General features: G+C 37.3%; 1 protein-coding gene across 2 annotated transcripts in view; it reads right to left on the bottom strand.

Annotated features, from left to right (window-relative positions):
• LOC104600309 (tubulin gamma-1 chain-like) overlaps positions 1-18713 on the bottom strand; it is a 30223-nt gene extending 11510 nt beyond the window's left edge. Inside the window, exons 1-6 of one of the 2 annotated variants that reach the window (XR_016080731.1) lie at positions 18202-18713; positions 17229-17429; positions 15387-15498; positions 8144-8544; positions 1513-1566; positions 1299-1403 (exon numbers count right to left, since the gene is read on the bottom strand). Coding sequence is in view for 1 of the 2 variants with exons in the window: in XM_010263185.3 (XP_010261487.1) it covers positions 1299-1403; positions 1513-1566; positions 8144-8544; positions 15387-15498; positions 17229-17429; positions 18202-18330 (1002 nt within the window). In the remaining variant the exon portion in view is untranslated. The remainder of the gene's footprint in view (positions 1-1298; positions 1404-1512; positions 1567-8143; positions 8545-15386; positions 15499-17228; positions 17430-18201) is intronic. The other variant, XM_010263185.3, reaches the window with a different exon arrangement.
• Positions 18714-19093: the final 380 nt, after the last annotated feature.

Below are 19093 nucleotides of genomic sequence, written 5' to 3'. Positions count from 1 at the left end.
AAATTTACTCCCTCTACACAACTCTTATTCCAATTGACTTTTAGACTAGAGACTCTCTCAAAGTGTGTCACTATTGATCTCAAATTATCCATCTCCTCTGCTTCCCCTTCACAAAAAAGAATGATATGATCTGCAAACTATAGGTGAGTGACCACCACTTGTTGCCTCCCAACTCTCCAACCTTTGATTAGGTTCCTTGAATCAGCCTTGGAAATCAAGACACTTAAGACATCCACTACTAAGGTGAAGAGGAAAGGTGACAATGGGTCTTCTTGTCTAAGGCCTTTCTTAGCAGGGAAGAAGTCCCTAGCTACTCCATTTACTAGGACTAAAAAATGACAAGAGGTGATACAATCCTTTATCCAATTACACCACCTCTCTCCAAAACCCTTGTTCCTCAACACTTCAAGCAAAAGCTCCCAGTCCACCAAATCGTAAGCCTTTTCTAGGTTAAGCTTACAGATCAGACCCCCTCTCTCCTTTTCTTTTTTTGTAATCCACACATTCATTGGCTATTAAGATCTGATTGATAATTTGTCTCCCTTGCACAAAAGCCCCTTGATTCGGAAAGATTAAGAAGGGTAGGACTTTCTTAAACCTTAGGGCAAGAACTTTAGATATGATCTTATACAAAGTCCCAATCAAGTTAATCGGTCTAAAGTCCTTGGGATGAATTGCCGGAACCCTCTTTGGAACCAAGGCTATAAAAGTAGCATTTGCACTCGCATTTATTTTCCCTCTTTCAAAGAACTCCAAGAAGACATCCACCAAATCATCACCTAAAATACCCCAACAATCTTGATAAAAAGCCATAGTGAAACCATCTAGGCCCGGGGCTTTTGATCTTTCCACAGAGAAAATTGCCCCCTTTATTTCCTAAACCTCAAAAGGCCTCTCCAGGGGTTCCAACAAATCCCTTTCTCCAACAAGCCACTCAAAAGTCAACTAGAGTCTCTCTCACTCTACTGGGACTATCATAAATGGATTTAAAATGCTCTTTTATAGAAGTTCTTTGATAGTTTGATTTTGATTGGAATTCATTCTATAGGAGTTTATGGAGGAAAATACAAAGAGATAAACCTGAAATAAAGTTGTAGCAGTCCTAGGTTTAGTTTGAAAACTATTCAAGAGGAGAAAAGAAGAAAAAGAAGTGAAGGAGAAAAATGCATTTAGGATGACAAATCCAAATACTGGCCATCTTATAAATAAAAGACAATTTGGTTTTGCAAGATAATAACTCTTTGTAAAAGGAATTTTATATGTAGACCTTAAAACGATGGATGTCAACAGAATATTACCTGAGTAGGGTCCACCTCTCCTTGAATGATATTTAATATTGATATGTACTTTGCTTTACTTGCTTCTTTTGTTCGTGCATAAGAGGAAACCATGATATTCTTAGTCTGCAAAACATACGAAGTAAGAAACCTGTCCATTGACCTGGAAATTATTTACTCTTTATTTAACAAGTCATGGAAATAACGGGGACATCCAAATTAGTAGGTTTCTTGCCTGCAGAAGTCTTCTCATGACATCTAATACTGTAGTTTTGCGAATTACACTAGCCTGCAAAAATGGAAATTTGTCCATCAGAATGCTGCAAAAAGCTTCTGATTGAAGCAAGAAAAGAGTAATTGAATACCCAAAGAACTCAATTGCAAAATTATGCTTATTTTGGCCTTGCAAACAATTACTTCACCATGATTTTATCATTGGTTGTTAGAACCCATTAGAACAATTGCAATGTGCAGCAATTGCAAGTTACAATATAGCAACTAAAATAAAGCCAAGTATGTTGAGAAAACATGGTAACTATAGCCTCATTGAATTGGGTAGAAGGCAGTCAAACAACCATTGGACTGAGTTGCTTCCATCAATGAAAAGAATAACCATTGTGCTGCCTAAGCAAGGTCTGGCTTACGTGATACCTAGACAGAAAACCAAGGAACTAAATAAATTTGGGCATTAACCCAGAATCTCATATTTATGCAAAAAACAGATGACTAACACATGTAATGAAGTGACAAATTTTTATATATAATATATTGTAGATGATGCATGGTCCTCTTTAAGATCACTTCTCTCTTTTGGTCTCCAGTCCTTTTTTCTTTGAAATCCTAGTCCCCTTGTCTCTAAGTGTTCTGTTCTTCCTACACCCCCTTCACACACATATAGAACATAAAGTACATTTAACTTATTGCATTTTAGCTTTACAAGAATAGCAACACAATTTAAAAAAAAAAAAAAAGAAAAGGTAACGTGGTAAGCATAAATGAACACATGTAATAGCTCTGTTGGGTGTCACCTAGTCATGATTAGGTGGTTGTCTTGGGTTTACCTAGGCAATGGGGTATAAAGAAACACCTTATACAATGGCCTAGGCAATGACTTGAGTCCACTGCAAGAAGGTCATAATCCTATTGCATCTGTGTAAGTAGGGATGGCAATTGGGTGCAAGGTTCAAAGTATTGATATTTGACACAATACGCCCCAAAGCGGGCATAACATATAGTATCTTTAGGTCTTTGATACACTTAATATAAGGTATCTAGGAATTTGGGTTTAAAGAATTTAAATATATGATTGGACAGGTCTTCTGTCAAATTGTCAAAAAATCATTATGATTTTATTCAACTGAAACTCTTGATAGGCAAAAAATTGTGTATTGAGAGTATTGATACTTTGAACCTTGATTGGGTGAGTGTGGATTGAGTTACAACCCACCCATTTAACACCCCTCTACATGTAACCTAATGGATGTGACCAAACCCATACCCACTATGACCCATCCCATTCTTGTCTATATAAATAGACCCAATAGGTACCTATTACCCAATCCACCTATTAAAAGGCATGCATGCCTAGGCGCACAGTTAAGGCACATTTTAGGGTATGTGCCTCACCTAGGTTCCAAGTGGAGTATTTTCAAAAGGCACACGTCTGGTGTACCTTGCACTTCAGCCCAGGCATGTACCTTCTGAAAATCTGTGTATTTTTTCTGTTTTTTTTTGTATTTTTTTTTTGTGTATGTGTGTGTGTTTAGCAGCTAGGCCAGGGTAGAGCCCCTAAACCCCCGACCAAGCCCCTCGAGCAAGCCCAAACAAGTCCCTATTTGCTAATGTTGCTCATTCATTCATCCTAATAAAGAATATTTTTAAAAGACACTTAAAGTTATAAAGGCATTCTTTTTATAGGGATTATGAATTTAAGACCCTAATATGGACTTGTTTGGGCTTGCCTTGAGGGGCTTGGTATATGGACGGCTTGTAGAATCAAGAATGCATAATGTTTAACATCACATTAACTATTTGAAGTAATGCAATTGGGAAAAAAAAAGAGATTAAGAGTTTACAAGGTTGAATATGTTTTATATTTATGCTTAATTTTATTTTTAAATTTTTATTTTAAATATGTTTTACATGTTATGTTTATGTATTTTAATTTGATATAATAGGTTTTTAAGCATTTATTTTAAATTTTAATTTATATATCATGTTTAATTAATAATGTGTTTAATATTTTAATGATTTGCATTTTTTAATTTTTTGGCATTTTTTTACTTTTTTTTGTTTTTTTTTGTTTTTTTGTTTTATCTTGTCTTTCTTTTTTTAATTTCTTTTGCATTTTTGCACCTTGCTTCCAAAAGGCGCATGCCTCACCTTGCACCTCAGGTGCAAAATAGCCCCTGCCTTTTTTTTGCACCTTTCACTTTTAAGACACTAAACCCGCTACAAATGATCAATAGAGAAAAGCAAAAAGAAATTATCTATATATGTAAATGATGGGTAGATCTAAGGAAGGCCAGTTCAATACTTGAGACTAATGGGACTAGCACATTTCAGATGAATTCCTTGATTTTTAGAATTTAGATACATTTACTAAAAAAACTTTACAAGTGAAAGCTAACCATTAGGGGCAATCATTTCCAACCTAGAACTATGGTGGATTTCTTCCTTGCTATTCGAGGGATTAGACAAGGTGACCTCCTCCCTCCCTTTCAGTTTACCCTCATAAAAGATGTTCTTAGCAAGTTAATATCAAGGGCAAACTCGAGATATTTAGTGAGAGAGTAGAGAGTAGTAGAGGTAGAATGCCAATTACCTACAATTTTGTTCTATAAAGGAGATGACTTGAGCTAGGTTAGAAACAATGTTTAAAAGTGCAAGGCACAAAAAAGGCACAGGGGTCAATTTGCACTCAAGGCGCGAGGCGCGTGCCTTTTTGAAGCAAGGCACAAAAAAATGCTAAAAAATAAAAAAATGTCAAAAAAAATAAAAAATGCAAAAAAATATTAAACATAATATTAATAAAAAATATTACTTTAAATTTTAAAATAAATGTTTTAAAAAACCTATTACCTTAAATTTAAATACATAAACATAACATGTAAAGCATATTCAAATGTGAATTTAAAAATAAAATCAAACATATAAAACATTTTCAAGCATGTAAAACCCACAATCTCTTTTTTCCTCAATTGCATTACACGCCCCTCGAGGCAAGCTCAAACAAGTCCATGTTAGGGTCCTAAATTCTTAGTTCTCACACAAAAAAATAATGATTTTATAATTTTAATTGCTTTTAAAGAAGATATTTTAGTAGGATGAATGAATGAACAACATCACCAAATAGGGGGTTCTCGGAGCTTCGGTGAAAGGGAGATATAATATATTAAACCTACGAGCTGCCTTTGCTCATAGCTTGTCCCTATGCTCATAACTTGGCATTTTTTTCAAACCTAGGCGTGCACCTTTTGAAAGAGCTGCACTTAGGACCCACTCTCTAGTTGTGAATAAGGAATATTCACAAAAAGAATTTGGCTTTGTTGGAGAAGTGGATGTGAAGATTGCCTTGAGATAGGGACAAGCTATGAGCAAAGGTGGTGGTGAGCATTCATGGGCTTTTGAATAATGGACGGGATATTGGAATAATTGGCTAGGGTAACTGGAGCTTCTAGCTGGAAGGCAATGTTATTTTACCATCAATCCTTCCTTTTGTCAAGTACAATCCTGGTATTAGGGACCATATTAAATTTTGGAAACATGTTTAATTGGGGATCTCCCCTCTTAAGGACTAATTTCCTTCCTTATTTGTGCTTTCTTACTTCAAAAATGAACCTATTTCCAAATTCCTTGCTCCTTCTAACTCAAGAAATGGGTTTGACTGAGATTTGGACTTTAGGAGAGGCATAAGGGATTCTGAACTAAATAGCATACTTGCTTTACTTCAAATCCTTGAAGAGGTCTACCTTGATCTCTCTAAACCTGGTGGCCAAATTTGGGTTCTCTTTCTCCTTCTGGCTCCTTTTCTTGTGCTCCCTTTTTTAAGACATTAACTCAACCCTCTTCTAGTTCTCTGCAACATTTTCCTATCAGGGAGGTTTGGTGCAAGCCTAACCCCCAAAGGGTTGGAGCTTTTTGTTGGGAAGTTGTGCTCATCCCCCAAAGGAATAGACCTAAGTGGTGCTCATCCCCTCGCTGGTCTGTCATGTGTAAAGCCAATGCCGAGACTTCCTATCACTTACTAATCTCCTATCCATTCATTGTATACAGTTGGAAATAGTTTTCCTCTTTATTTGGGTGTACATAGAATCCCCCGGTTGATGTACAAAGTCTATTTTCTCCCACTACTTTTTCTTGGCCAAAGAAAAGGGGAAGGCTCATGTGGAGATGTACAAGGGATGAAATAAGCTGAATAATGAACTCAAGAATTTTCTTGGGAAAGGATAAAAGTCAAGAAGCTATAATTGAAAATACCATGATTAGAGTGGCTCATTGGCTGAAGTCTTTAGAAACCTTCTCAAATGTATCAATGGATGGCATCCTTAGAAATTGGAAGGAAGTGGTTGATTCATCTATAAATGACTGTCATAAATCCTCAATGGTCTCCACCAGAAAGAGGGTTCATTAAGCTCAATTTTGACGGAAGCAGCTTGGAAAACTCAGGAATTTTAAGAATTAGAGGGATGCTTAGAGATAATGAGGGAAAAATAGTTTGCCTTGTATTCAGGCCTACTTGGTGCAGGGGACTCTTTAAGGGCTGAAGTTATGGCAATGCTCAAGTCAAGGGAGTACAACAAGGAATTTGAATAGTAGGAAAACTAACCCAAGTTTGTTGCAGGTTGGCTACAGAGTGAGGAGGCTAAGTTGTGGAGTTACAATAATGAAAGAAAGAATTCCAGATGGCTGACACAAGACATGGAAGTGAGGCGACAACAATCGGCTAAAAGAAGTGCTAATTCCTTGGCTAACACTCTAGCTAAACAAGGGGTGGGGAGAGACAAGAAGGTTTATCTGGCTGTATTCTTATTTTACTCACTGATTACTTTTTCTCCATTAATGAAATTCACATTTATTTCTATCCTGGTCTGGTCTATGGATATTTAAGGTTGTAGGCTCGAAAGTACAACCATGGCTATGCTCCTTATCATAGGTGCAAAGCCCTGGCCCAGCCCATTATCATTTCCCATCATACTTGTAAAAGGGTGTGGTACAACCGTGTCCTACCTAAGCAAGACAGCTTTTTTCCCTCTTTTACTGATGTAGAGGACTAAAGAGTGATTGGATAAGATCAAAGACTGCATTAAGCAGCCCCCTCCCAGGCATTGCATGTGAGTGTAACATGCACACCAAGGGTCACACATTGTTTAGGCCACACCTGGAAGCTCAACAATTTAGGCTGGATTGAGAAGTAGAGCTCAAAAGAAGCATCAGAGTGGCTAGAGTTTGCAAAGCTTCACCAGATATGGTGCGGGTTCATAAATGGATTGTTCAATAAAGGTATTACATTTCCCATAAACATGGCCTCTAACACTTCAAGCTATGGAGGTCTAAAAGACATACACATGCCATAACAGTCTCATCCTTTACCCATATGGCAATTTTTTCATGATACATTGCAAATACACTACTTTCCTAACCTATTTAATTGTTAAAAAATCAAGATACAAAAAGCTATTATTCAGAGGAAATTGTCATAATCAATCCTGACATGAGAAATAACAATGTGCAGGTGGTAATTCGAAGTTTGCAATACAATGGATGGTCTATATCACATCATCCCCCATGAGACTAGTAAAAAACCGAAGTTTGTTGTACTGTAGTAGTACTTAGTAGTAGTAGGAGGAGGAGGAGGAAAAGAAGAAGGAAAAGAAAATTCAAAAAATATAGGAGCTGAACCCTTATAGTAGTAGTAGTAGAAAATGTGTTTGTTAGACAAAATTTTAAGTTCTTCCTTACTTATTGGTTCAGGTTTTAATGTCTTTGAGGGTTCAATACAGCATTTAGCAATGTTTGTATTGATTAAACCCTAAAAAATAAGAAAATAATAAAAAGAAATTAGCATATAAATACACGAAATGAATATTTTAGTTTAATAGTGCCTATTTTATAATTATAATGTCAAAAAATAAAGAATAAAAAAGTATTTTATAATACATAGTACAAAACTACTTGGCAATTAGGCGAGGCGAGCCTCAAAGGGTGCCTTGTTGCCTAGGTGTCGCCTTAACAACTATGTACCCCTCCCAAGACCCCAAATAGCTGGGACCAACATTGAGTAATGGCCTGTTTCAAAGGCTAATCATTAAAGCTTTACTCACATTTCTGAAAAATACTTCAACCTTTCATTACCTTCAACCCAATCTTAAACATCCCCTATCAGATAATTCAGATATTAAAAATTATTTAATGCGACTAATGACTAATGTCTGAAATACCCTAAATGGTTGTCAATACCCAGACCCACTCTCCCACCCTCGTAAGTTGTCAACACCCACCCTCTCCCTCATCCCTCCCCCCTCCCCCACTAACACATAGTTTTTTTTTTCTTGAGTATCTATAAAAAATTAAGAGGTAGGACAAAACCCCATACAATATTGTCTCACTTTATATAGGAATAAAAAGTGGATAAAAAAAAGCAACCTTAAGGTTTCAGCATATATCACAACACAATTGAAGTACAGGCTTTTGTCTTAATGAGTTGAATAATACTCAATTAGGACTTCATTTTTATTGGTACTATCAATTACAACTATCTTCATGTTTAAACAATGAATCTGCAACAAAAGCCAAAATATTTTCCAGTGCAGTAGAATAAAATATGCTAAAACCTTATGTGCTAGGAAGTGCATATCAAGTCTAACCTGACTCTCCACAGTGAGTGGAGTGTATCCTGTCATTAGAAAATGGCATCTAGGAGTTGGAATTAATGATGCAAGAAGCCCAACCAAGTCATTGTTCATGTACCCTGGATACCGTAGAGTAGTTGTGCTTGCAGACATTACAGTTGAAACCAAAGAATTTGTTTGTGAAAAGGTGGGATTTGATAGATGAAGGCGTTCAACAGCAATCCTATTTAATGCAGTGTTATCAAGAACAACAACACAATCTGCATTCAGTGTAAGCCGCTTAAGAGTCAAAAGTGAATTGTATGGCTGGACCACCACATCACTTGTTTCCATCTGATTAGGAAATACACTGTATGTCTGAACAAGTTTTTTGTTGTAGCGATCATTCAGAGTCTCCAGCAAGTATGAACCCATTCCTGCACAAGTAAATTATAAATAAAATATTGAAAACCCCTAAGTTCCAGTTAAATATAATACATAAGTTCTCTTTGGAAGTAAGCAGTATTGTCAAAGCATCAACTAGTCAACTGACTGGTCAGTTGAGAACTAGACCAACTGCATCAGTTGAGAATTAGACCAACTGCATCACTAACTAGTTGGTTGATACTTAATAATGTAGTTGGCTGGGACAAATAAGAGTCAACTAGTCAATTAAAGCTTTATTTGTTTGTTCATATCCCTAATTGTTTAAAATAATAAAGAAAATGTATTTTGCTATAGTCATGATGTTACTTTAAATATTTTTGATAGAACATGATTGGCTGATGGTATATAAAATAGGAAAAGATATAAAAAGAAAAGAAGGCAGTGGAGGAGTTTTCTTGAGCTTTCTTTCAATCAATAGAGTGCAAGTATGGAGTTACCACGAATAAAAGGGACATCAAATACTCAAGGTCGCATCCTTTAAATGGATCTTAGGATAGGCCTAAATTTTTACATTTGCAAAACAAAGACTGTAAATTAAATGTTCAATATCATTCTTTTCCTGCATGGTTGTAATATATATTAACTTAATTACAAGATTGCAATAATTTCTAAAATTGAGAACATATCTTTTTTCATCGACTAGTTAGCACCTAAGCACTGACTAGTCAATGCATCAACAAGAGAGACTAAAATCACTAGTCATCACCTCAGCGCATAGATTAATACTGGAAGAATGAGAGGTCCATAGTGCATGGTATAAGACCCTCTTTGATGCTAAATGAAAGAGAATAAATATCTGCAAGGTGCCAACCAGCTGGTTAGTAAGGTCTGCTGCTGGTTGTAGTAGAGACTTGGGATCAAATCCCACCTGTACCTGGGTTGGGGGATGGGCTACCCCCCCCCCCCCCCCCCCCATTGTGTAGCCCTTAAGAGAGAGAGAGAGAGAATAACTATCAATTATTGAGTAACACCAAAAGAGAACATGTAAATAGTTGAGATTGAGAGAAAAAATAGTGATAAGGCATATTTCCAAATACTACAAGGGTTCCAAAAGAAACATAATAACAACAACACGTTGCAAACACTGCAATAGTAATAAAGATTTGATTATCTCCTCAAATGATGCCAAAATCATTTTTAGAATAGTTATAAGAAAAGTCTTAACCAAGACAATGTCTTAGGACATATCCTTTAAAGTCTTTCTTATGACCTATATGTGGAAAACTGTTTATTAGTAAATAAATACACTTGTTTCTAGTTTTAACATTGACTAACTAAAACATGTTTGCATTCAAAGCCTAGGTGAAGTTAGGTTATGGATCTTACTAGTTACTCAGGCACCAAGACATTCATCCAGTCACTTGGTCAACTCCAGGAGTTTTTAGAAAACCAGTATATGTCTCACCTCAGCGTGGATTAAAATTCAATACTGATAATGACCCACGTGCAAACTTTTGGCATTCAGCATACTCAACTTAAGATGCCATAACTCAACTATATGGGGTTGGCTACATGAAACCTGTTTCATCATTCTAACCTCTCAAGGGTCATTTGCTCTGCCAAATCGTAAGCCACCAAATCATTCCTTGCTGCCTTAACTTTGTCCTTTTTGAAGTTTAATAACATCATATCTCATTGTCTTTGCAAAATCATAGAACTCAGGCTTACACACGATTCAAATTTATAAGCTTACAGAAATAATCAATAATGACCAACCACCTGGCAAAATCATATCTAAGCAAACTGTACGTTCACATAAACACCAGGAAAGCTCCTAACCTGATATCACTTGGGTGATACATTACATAGCTCCCCAGCCTTGGGAAACCATATCCAGCAATGCTTCTGTAGTTCCATAAAAGACACTAAACACCCACTTAGCTTGGTCAGTTTTCAATAAATTGAGACAATAAAAGGACATTTTATTAGATAAATCTAATGGTAGATGTTATGATAAAAGAGATATAATGAGCTTCCCATCTACCAAGATGAGCTCAAGCCCAAGAGCAACTTTACAAACAATTTTCTTACTAAAATGAGAAAGAGAAAACAATAGTTCGATTTAGAAATGGCATCTCTCAAGAAAATCTAACAAATATGATCTTGTTAACTAGAATTTGATATATTCTTAGTCAACAGTTCCTAGATATGGATCCTGAACAACTGCAGATACCATGAAAGAATACAAGAAAAAAGAAACGCCAGGAGACATGTAAACAAAGACACCTTTAATGTACATAAAAATAAAGAACTGATGGTTCAGCAGAAGTATGCCAACAACTTTTCTTTTCCTTCCAGATAACAGTATTATGAATTGTTAGAATGTTAGAATGTTAGAATGAAGTCTCTTTGTATGAGTGTTCGGTTGATAAGAGTTCTTATTAGCCCATACTTAAGTTTAAGTTATCCTGTAACTGGGCCTGTGTTAATGGGCCTAAGCCTGTTTAATGTTTTAAGTTAACTGGGTGTCCCATCACTAATCAGGGGCATTCCAGTAATTACTTGTATCATTGTACTACATTCAAATATAAATAATAGCATGGTCGACTGAGCAGTTCAGTTCGACATTCACAGCATACCAGTGGTGTTCTTCTCCTCTCCTCTACTTCGAGTACAGCTCTCAAGCTCACATGGTATCAGTTGCTTTGAGAAAGGACAAAAGACAACATAAGGGTCACACAGCAAGTGGGAATCTTGCCACCAACAACAGTAGTGACAACTCACAAAGTACTCCGACAGTGTCCTCTTCCTCCACAAGGCAGGCTGCTGACTCCTCTGGACCAAGTACTTTGGGCTTCACGGCTAGTGAGGTAGAGTTTCTCAGTCGGGCATTAGCCCGTCTGAAGAACAATACTTTAGCTTCCACCTCTCTTGCCAGATCAGGTACAGTCTCTGCCTTTAGTGCAACTAGTTCCATTGATTCCACCTCTTGGGTGATTGATTCTGGAGCAACTGACCATATGACACATATGTCCTCCTTATTCTCTTCATATCATTTGTTGTCTGGCCAGGATAAGATGAGAGTGGCTGACGAGTCTCTCTCCACCATCTCTGGAAAGGGGGGCGGTTGACCTAAGCAAGGACCTCTCTCTTAAATCAGTCCTACATGTTCCTAGCCTTACCTCAAATCTTTTGTTTGTTTCAAAGCTTACAAAAAATTTGAACTGCAGTATAACTTTTTTTCCTACTCATTGTGTCTTCCAGGACAGATTGACGAGGAGAATGATTGGGAGTGGTCATGAGTATGGCGGTCTCTACTATTTTGATGCAGACATCGGCTCAACCCTACAAGCTTCTGCTACTACTAGTCCGAAAAGTGTGGAGTCAATAGCTAGGCTGCACCTGTGGCATGCTAGGCTAGGTCATGAGTCTTTCTCTTCTTTAGCAATGTTGTTTCCCGAATTGTTTAAGGGAATTCCAAGTCAGAGTTTAATTTGTGATGTGTGTCAAATGTCAAAACAATGTAGAACAGTGTATCCAACTTCTAGTAATGAAATTCGAGCTCCTTTTGATTTGGTTCATTCTGATGTTTGGGGACCTTCACCCATTGTATCCATTGATGGCTTCCGTTACTTTATCAGTTTTATTGACCATTATTCTCGGTGCACATGGATTTATCTATTAAAAGGACGAGATGAAGTACCACGGATAACTATGACTTTTTGCAAGATGATTGAAACACAATTTGATAAGAAGATTAAGCAATTCCGGTAAGACAATGCGGCTGAATATTTTGAAAGATCCCTGAATTCATTCATGGAAGATGCAGGCATGTTACACCAATCATCCTGTGCTAACACCCCTCAGCAAAATGGGGTTGTTGAGCGCAAGAACAGGCACCTATTGGAGACAGCTCGAGCCCTACTATTCCAGCACAAAGTGCCCAAGCAATATTGGTCTCAAGCTATACTTACTGCATCATACCTGATAAATCGGATGCCATTTAAGGTATTGGGTATGAAGACTCCTTTCTCTGTTTTGTGTCCCACTCTTCTAGAATTTCCTCTTCCCCCACGGGTTTTTGGTTGTACATGCTTCATACATGTGAAGGATCCAAAGAAAACCAAGCTGGATCCCAAGGCTACAAAGGGAATATTTTTGGGGTACTCTCCTACACAAAAGGGATACAAGTGTTATGATCCTGTCTCCAAGAAAAAGTATGTCACCAAAGATGTAGTCTTTTTTGAGTCTCAACCCTATTTCCAGTCTTCTCAGAATCCTCTTCAGAGGGAGACTAGTGGGTTGGAAGAGGATTCTCATTCTCCCTTCTTTTTTTTTCTCATTTCATCACCTTCCACTACTCCTAGCTATGACATTTCGGGTCAACCTAGTAAGGCTCCCACTGTGCCAGTTACTTTTCCTAATACAGCAGATGCTCCTGAAGGTTCCAGTAGGCAAGAGAAAGAGATACTTATATACAGTAGAAGGAAGAAGGGCCCTCAACCTCATGATTGCAACCAGTTGAACTTAGATCAATCTCTCTGCAATCCAAGGTAATTCTGACTCACACACTTCGGATTTGGATCTTCCTATTGCTCTCCATAAGCCTATTCGTTCTTGTACCATCTGGCATCCCATAGCTGATTTTGTTTCTTACTCACACTTATCTCCTGCCTATCACTCCTTTGTATCTGCTCTTTCCTCTGTATGTGTCCCTTCCAGGTACTCAGAGGCGGCATCTGATCCAAGGTGGAAAGAAGCCATGAATGAAGAGATGAAAGCCCTAATGAAAGCAAGAATGTGGGAATTAGTGGACCTGCCAGAGGGGAAAGGCATTGTTGGGTGCAAGTGGGTATTCACGGTAAAGCACAGGGAAGATGGGTCAATCGAAAGGTACAAGGCCAGACTTGTGGCAAAGGGATTTACACAAAAGGAAGGAATTGACTACAAAGAAATCTTTGCCCTAGTAGCAAAGCTCAACACAATCAAGGTTTTACTATCACTAGCAGCAAATTTCTCTTGGGAACTTCATCAGCTGGATGTGAAGAATGCCTTCCTAAATGGTGATCTTCATGAAGAGGTATTCATGGAACCTCCACCAGGCTATGATGTTGGAAAGAGGGTGTGTAAACTAAGGAAAGCATTATATGGTTTGAAGCAGTCTCCCCGAGCATGGTTCGAGAGACTTTGTATGGCCATTAAGAAAGTGGGGTACACTCAGAGCAGTGCAGATCATACATTGTTTACAAGGAGACAGGATGACAAACTTACGGAACTCATTGTTTATGTGGATGATATGGTGATTACCAGAAATGACTTGGAAGAGATGAAGAGGCTGAAGGAGTTCTTAGCTTCAGAATTTAAGATCAAAGACCTGGGAAATCTGAGATATTTTCTTGGGATTGAAGTTGCTAGATCAAGAGAAGGAATCTACATATGTCAGCAGAAATATGTGCTAGATCTCCTAGAGCAAATGGGCATGATGGGGTGCAGGCCAGCAGACACTCCAATAGAACCGAACCATGGACTACAAGAATCAATGGGTGAGGAATACTGTGATAAAGAGAGGTACCAAAAATTGGTAGGAAAGCTGATATATTTATCCCTTACTCGGCCAGACATTGCCTATGCAATGCATGTTGTCAGTCAATTCATGCACTCACCAAATATCCCTCATATGAGAGCAGTGGAAAGAATTCTCAAGTACTTGAAGATTTGCCCAGGGAAAAGAATTCTATTCAGGAAAAACAACAAACTTAAAATTGAAGCCTACACTGATGCAGATTGGGTTGGGTCTGTTGGAGACAGAAAATCAACCTCAGATTACTGTACATTCTTGGGAGCAAACCTGGTCACATGGCGCAGTAAGAAGCAAAATGTAGTGGCTAGATCAAGTGCAGAAGCAGAATACCGAGCTATGGCACACGAGGTTGCTGAACTCTTATGACTCAGAACTCTTCTTAATGAGCTTGGTATTAAGGCTGAGGGTCCTCTCAGGCTGTATTGTGATAATAAAGCTGCTATCAACATTGCCAACAATCCCGTGCAGAATGACAGGACAAAACATTTTGAAATTGATCGACACTTTGTCAGAGAGAGAATTGTCTCGAGAGAACTCTGTGTGCCTTATACTCCATCTAAGATACAAATTGCAGATGTATTGACTAAAGGGCTGGCAGCAACAAAGTTCAGGGACATACTTGGCAAGCTAAACATGATTGATATCCATGCTTAGCTTGAGGGGGAGTGTTAGAATGTTAGAATGAAGTCTCTTTGTATGAGTGTTCGGCTGATAAGAGTTCTTATTAGCCCATACTTAAGTTTAAGTTATCTTGTAATTGGGCCTGTGTTAATGGGCCTAAGCCTGTTTAATGTTTTAAGTTAACTGGGTGTCCCATCACTAATCAGGGGCATTCCAGTAATTACTTGTATCATTGTACTACATTCAAATATAAATAATAGCATGGTCGACTGAGCAGTTCAGTTCGACATTCACAGCATACCAATGGTGTTCTTCTCCTCTCCTCTACTTTGAGTACAGCTCTCAAGCTCACATGAATGATATAATTTTATAGGAGAATTGGATAACAGACTTTAACTTTCTGGATATATATATATATAGATAGATATAAACTGTACAGAAGATCATTATTTCTGCACAACAGAGATAAAGAAGTATTTCAACTCATAATTTGAACTGCTTCAAAATAGAAGAAAATTACAGAAAATGAACATGATTCAACTATGTACATCAGAGGTAGCTGTGTACTGGTACAAAGTTAATTCAGAAATTCGGAGTTAAGAAAATAAAATAAGAGATACAAAAGAAGAAAAATAGGAGACTTCAAAACATTGGAAAAAGAACCAGAAAAAAAAAAAAAAGAGGAAGAACCTGAGCCAGTTCCTCCAGCAATTGAATGGCATAGAACAAAACCCTCAAGACTATCACTTCCATCAGCTTCTCTATCAATCATGTCCATTATGTCCTCTTGAACCTGCTCTCCCTGATTAGAAATCAACTACCTTTCGTTAATCATCTCAGTTATCATAAGCTTATGATCCTAATGTCAAAATGCACTACAGCAAACAATCCGCAAGGGAGTGGAGGGGGGACTAGACCTAAGAATAATCAAAGTAGCAAACAGAAAGAAGGGAATTGTAAATTTCCCAAATTTGCCCAAGCTTGTATAGAAATCAGTACTTTGAATATATGAATGTAACAAATTAAAAATTCAGCGAGTTCAGAATGATGGACTTGATCTTGGAATGCACCCTTCTACCAAAAAAAAATCTTGGAAATGCATCCTGCACTTAATCAACAATGTATAACCAATGAAGAGGGGTTGCCTAATTGCGATGGTTATACATGATAATCAAGGAAACAGAACAAATTATAGCAACTTCAAGCACATTAATAATAATAGCTTATAAACAATTAAAATTTAGAGCCTGGAACATTTCTTTCCACATGGAGGAATTGCATCCAAGAATTGATTATTGAGTGAAACACTTTTGGGGCATGTAAAATGGTTAGATAAAGCTCCAACCTTATTTTGTTTGTACATGCCCTACATGCCCCTATGATGCACAATTCATGTAATAGCAATTACTGTAGAATGATTATAGAGTAGTTTATCTTTGTGTACTTTTTTGGATAATGGAGGGCTCAGGCATACAATAGGCTTTAATTCTCAAGGAGTTTAAAGTAACGACTCTCAAAGTTTTGATGTAGTTAGTAAAAGGAGTACCTACAGAAAAAAAAATTGAAAATGCATGTAAAGTTGACTTTGATAAAAGCTTTCAGGCTGAAGCATATAGAAATGGTGTGGGAACTTTCAAAATGACAAAGGAAGATATGCAGTATGTTCTTCAAACCAATTAGAACCACAGCCTAGTTAAAACTTGAAAGGGCATTGAAATCCAAATTATCTTGTCCAGAAGGTCAGTTTCTAAAGCAATTTGGATAATTCCATTTTCCTGGTACTAAGGAGTAGGAATAATCATTTCTGCCCTGGTCCACATTGCTTGGCAGCCTTGGCCCAGCCCAGAAATTTAAGATATATAATATGTATTATATGTGTGTGTGTTTGTGTGTAAAAATTAAAATTTTATACATAATTTTTTGTAACTTTGAATATAAATTTAGTTTTTTTTTAAATGTATTTTTATTAACTTATGTGAGCAACCCTGGATGCCCAGCCAGCCCGAGCCTTGGCATCCATGGTTATCAGGCCCAGGCAGCTCAAAATGATCTTACTGTACTGTAAAAACCCAGCCAGGTCCATCCCATCCCATGATCGTCCCTACTGAGGAGAGAGAAGAGCGGAGGCTGAAAATTTTCATGTTTTCCAGTTATCTTCTAGCCTATCAGTTATGTGTAGTAACCCATGTTGATATACTAATAATCTCATTGTAACTTGGAAACTCTATTCCATAATGTTTGTGCTTGATACTTCTTTTAAAAGTGTCAGCTATAGAACAAAAAATGATGCTTTCCATTTTACACTTCAAACTCACAAGAAAGGTGTTTATATTTTTCTTTATCAAGAAATCAACAGATTCTTTCGAATGTTGTCCATGAATGACACTTTGAACTTATGACAACAATAATATCTCATATTTTGTCAATGACAAAGCAAATTCTGTTAATCTTTCTAGCACAGCAGTAATTACCAATAAACTAAAAGAGAACAGAAATGGAAATAAATGATAAAGTAAGGACTAAATGAAAAACCTGGTGGTACCCACTAGCCCAATTGTTTCCAGCACCACCTCCATGGTCTGATACAAATATGTTCTCATGATTATAGAGATTCCGGTATTCGCTGTTTTGAATTCCATTGATTACTCTGGGTTCTAAGTCCAACAGGATAGCTCGTGGTACGTAGTGTTGATTGTCAGCTTGATAGAAAAACACATCTTTCCTGTCACCTCCCTGAAACATTCCAGAATGGAAAAATAAGCCAATATAAACTTTACCCAATCACCTGTAGAAAAAAAAAAAAAAAAAAACAAACAAACAAAGAAAACTTAAACAGTCCAAGAGTGAGAGACATACATGATAGAGAAGAAAAAATATAAATAAGTAAAGAAAAATGCATCACACTTTTTATAGTGGAAGAAATGCTTCCGAGAAAAAGTAGACAACTAGATTTGAGTGAGAAAGACTAATGACTTATGCGAGACTATGCATTACATGGTCATCAATGAAGGCTGAACAATTCCTATTGTTTATGAAGGATGAACATTTTGAGGCTTCAATGTAAAAGATAAACATGTTCTACTCTGGATAACAAAGTAGGACACTTTAATTTCTTGTAATAAGGCTTTCAGCAAAAATGAATATGACCGCTTTATATGTCAAGGGATCACACAACCAAAGGGTGCCTAAATATTGAAGTGATCAACTAAGAAATGGTGTCAATAATAGAGCATTTCAAAGAAAGTACAGGTTCAAGAACCAATCTAATAATTCAACTTAGCAATCACGTTAATATAAACCATGCCAAGCACAAGATTGTGGGGCACAAATAACTAAAACCAATAAGCTTAGTGACAACAATTTGAATAGCATCACATTTTTGGTGAAGTACGTGTTCAACTGCTGATCTTAGAATTAACCCTGGCAATTACATTGAAAATAAACAATATAAACGAAATTACATAAAAGACAGACAGACAATGAAGATTAAAGGAAATCAAACAACCTGAGTAGCGAAATCCTCAAGATTTCCTTCCTTGCTGATGCCGTGTTCGAGGCAGAGTTGCTTCCAGAACTCCATTCCAATCTGATTCCCGCATTGTCCAACTTGCAGAGTGATGATTTCTCGGGGCATTTTTTAACATAAAATTAGGGTTTACTAAGATGGATTTGCTTCCTTCTTTCTTCCTGTTGTTATCTCACTCTGTGTCTGGTACGACTCTTTTTGAAAGGAGAGGGAAAAAAGAAAAGAAAGGAAATTACTAGTTATGAGCTTGGCGCCTTCACATGTGAAAGGAGAGGGCTCATTGCCCCGTAGCAATTAGCGAACCAGTCATGATAACAAGCTAAGCATCTCAAGAGTCGTGAATCCTGATAACTTGCTCTGTGTCTGCGCGCCCTTAAACGGCAGTTAAACCATCGCTATAATCAAGTCTGTAACTAGCAATCGAGTCATGATGATGATGAAAGCTTTCTCGGGGCATTGCCTTCTTCTCATTCTATCCTTTTTCAGCAAACAAACAGGCCTCAAAGTTCCTTATAATGACTTCTGGGCCTTAGAGATACCAAGCCCAACTCAACATTACAAGTTTACATCTCAGTGAATCGATCCTATTCCTGGACATATTGCCCAGTCTCTTCTTTAAATGATTCAAGCCCAGATCGCAAAAATAAGCCTAATAGCAGTCAACTAGAATATAGAATCCATTAGAACAAACCTAATGGAAAGTAATATGAGCCTTAATGCCGTCTAATCCAGTCTTTCCATCTAGAATCCTAGATGCAGGCCTGCAGGGTTGTAAATGATCTGAGTTCATGGGCTCGACTCACATGAGCTAAGCCTAAGACTGAATCAGATCTCATATTACATTTCATACATACATGATACATATGTAAAC

This window comes from Nelumbo nucifera, chromosome 1 (assembly GCF_055504915.1).
Source record: "Nelumbo nucifera cultivar China Antique chromosome 1, China Antique-T2T, whole genome shotgun sequence".
Lineage (NCBI taxonomy): Eukaryota > Viridiplantae > Streptophyta > Magnoliopsida > Proteales > Nelumbonaceae > Nelumbo > Nelumbo nucifera.
The sequence above is the reverse complement of the archived record's forward strand: the minus strand, read 5'-3'. Positions and strand labels throughout refer to the sequence as shown.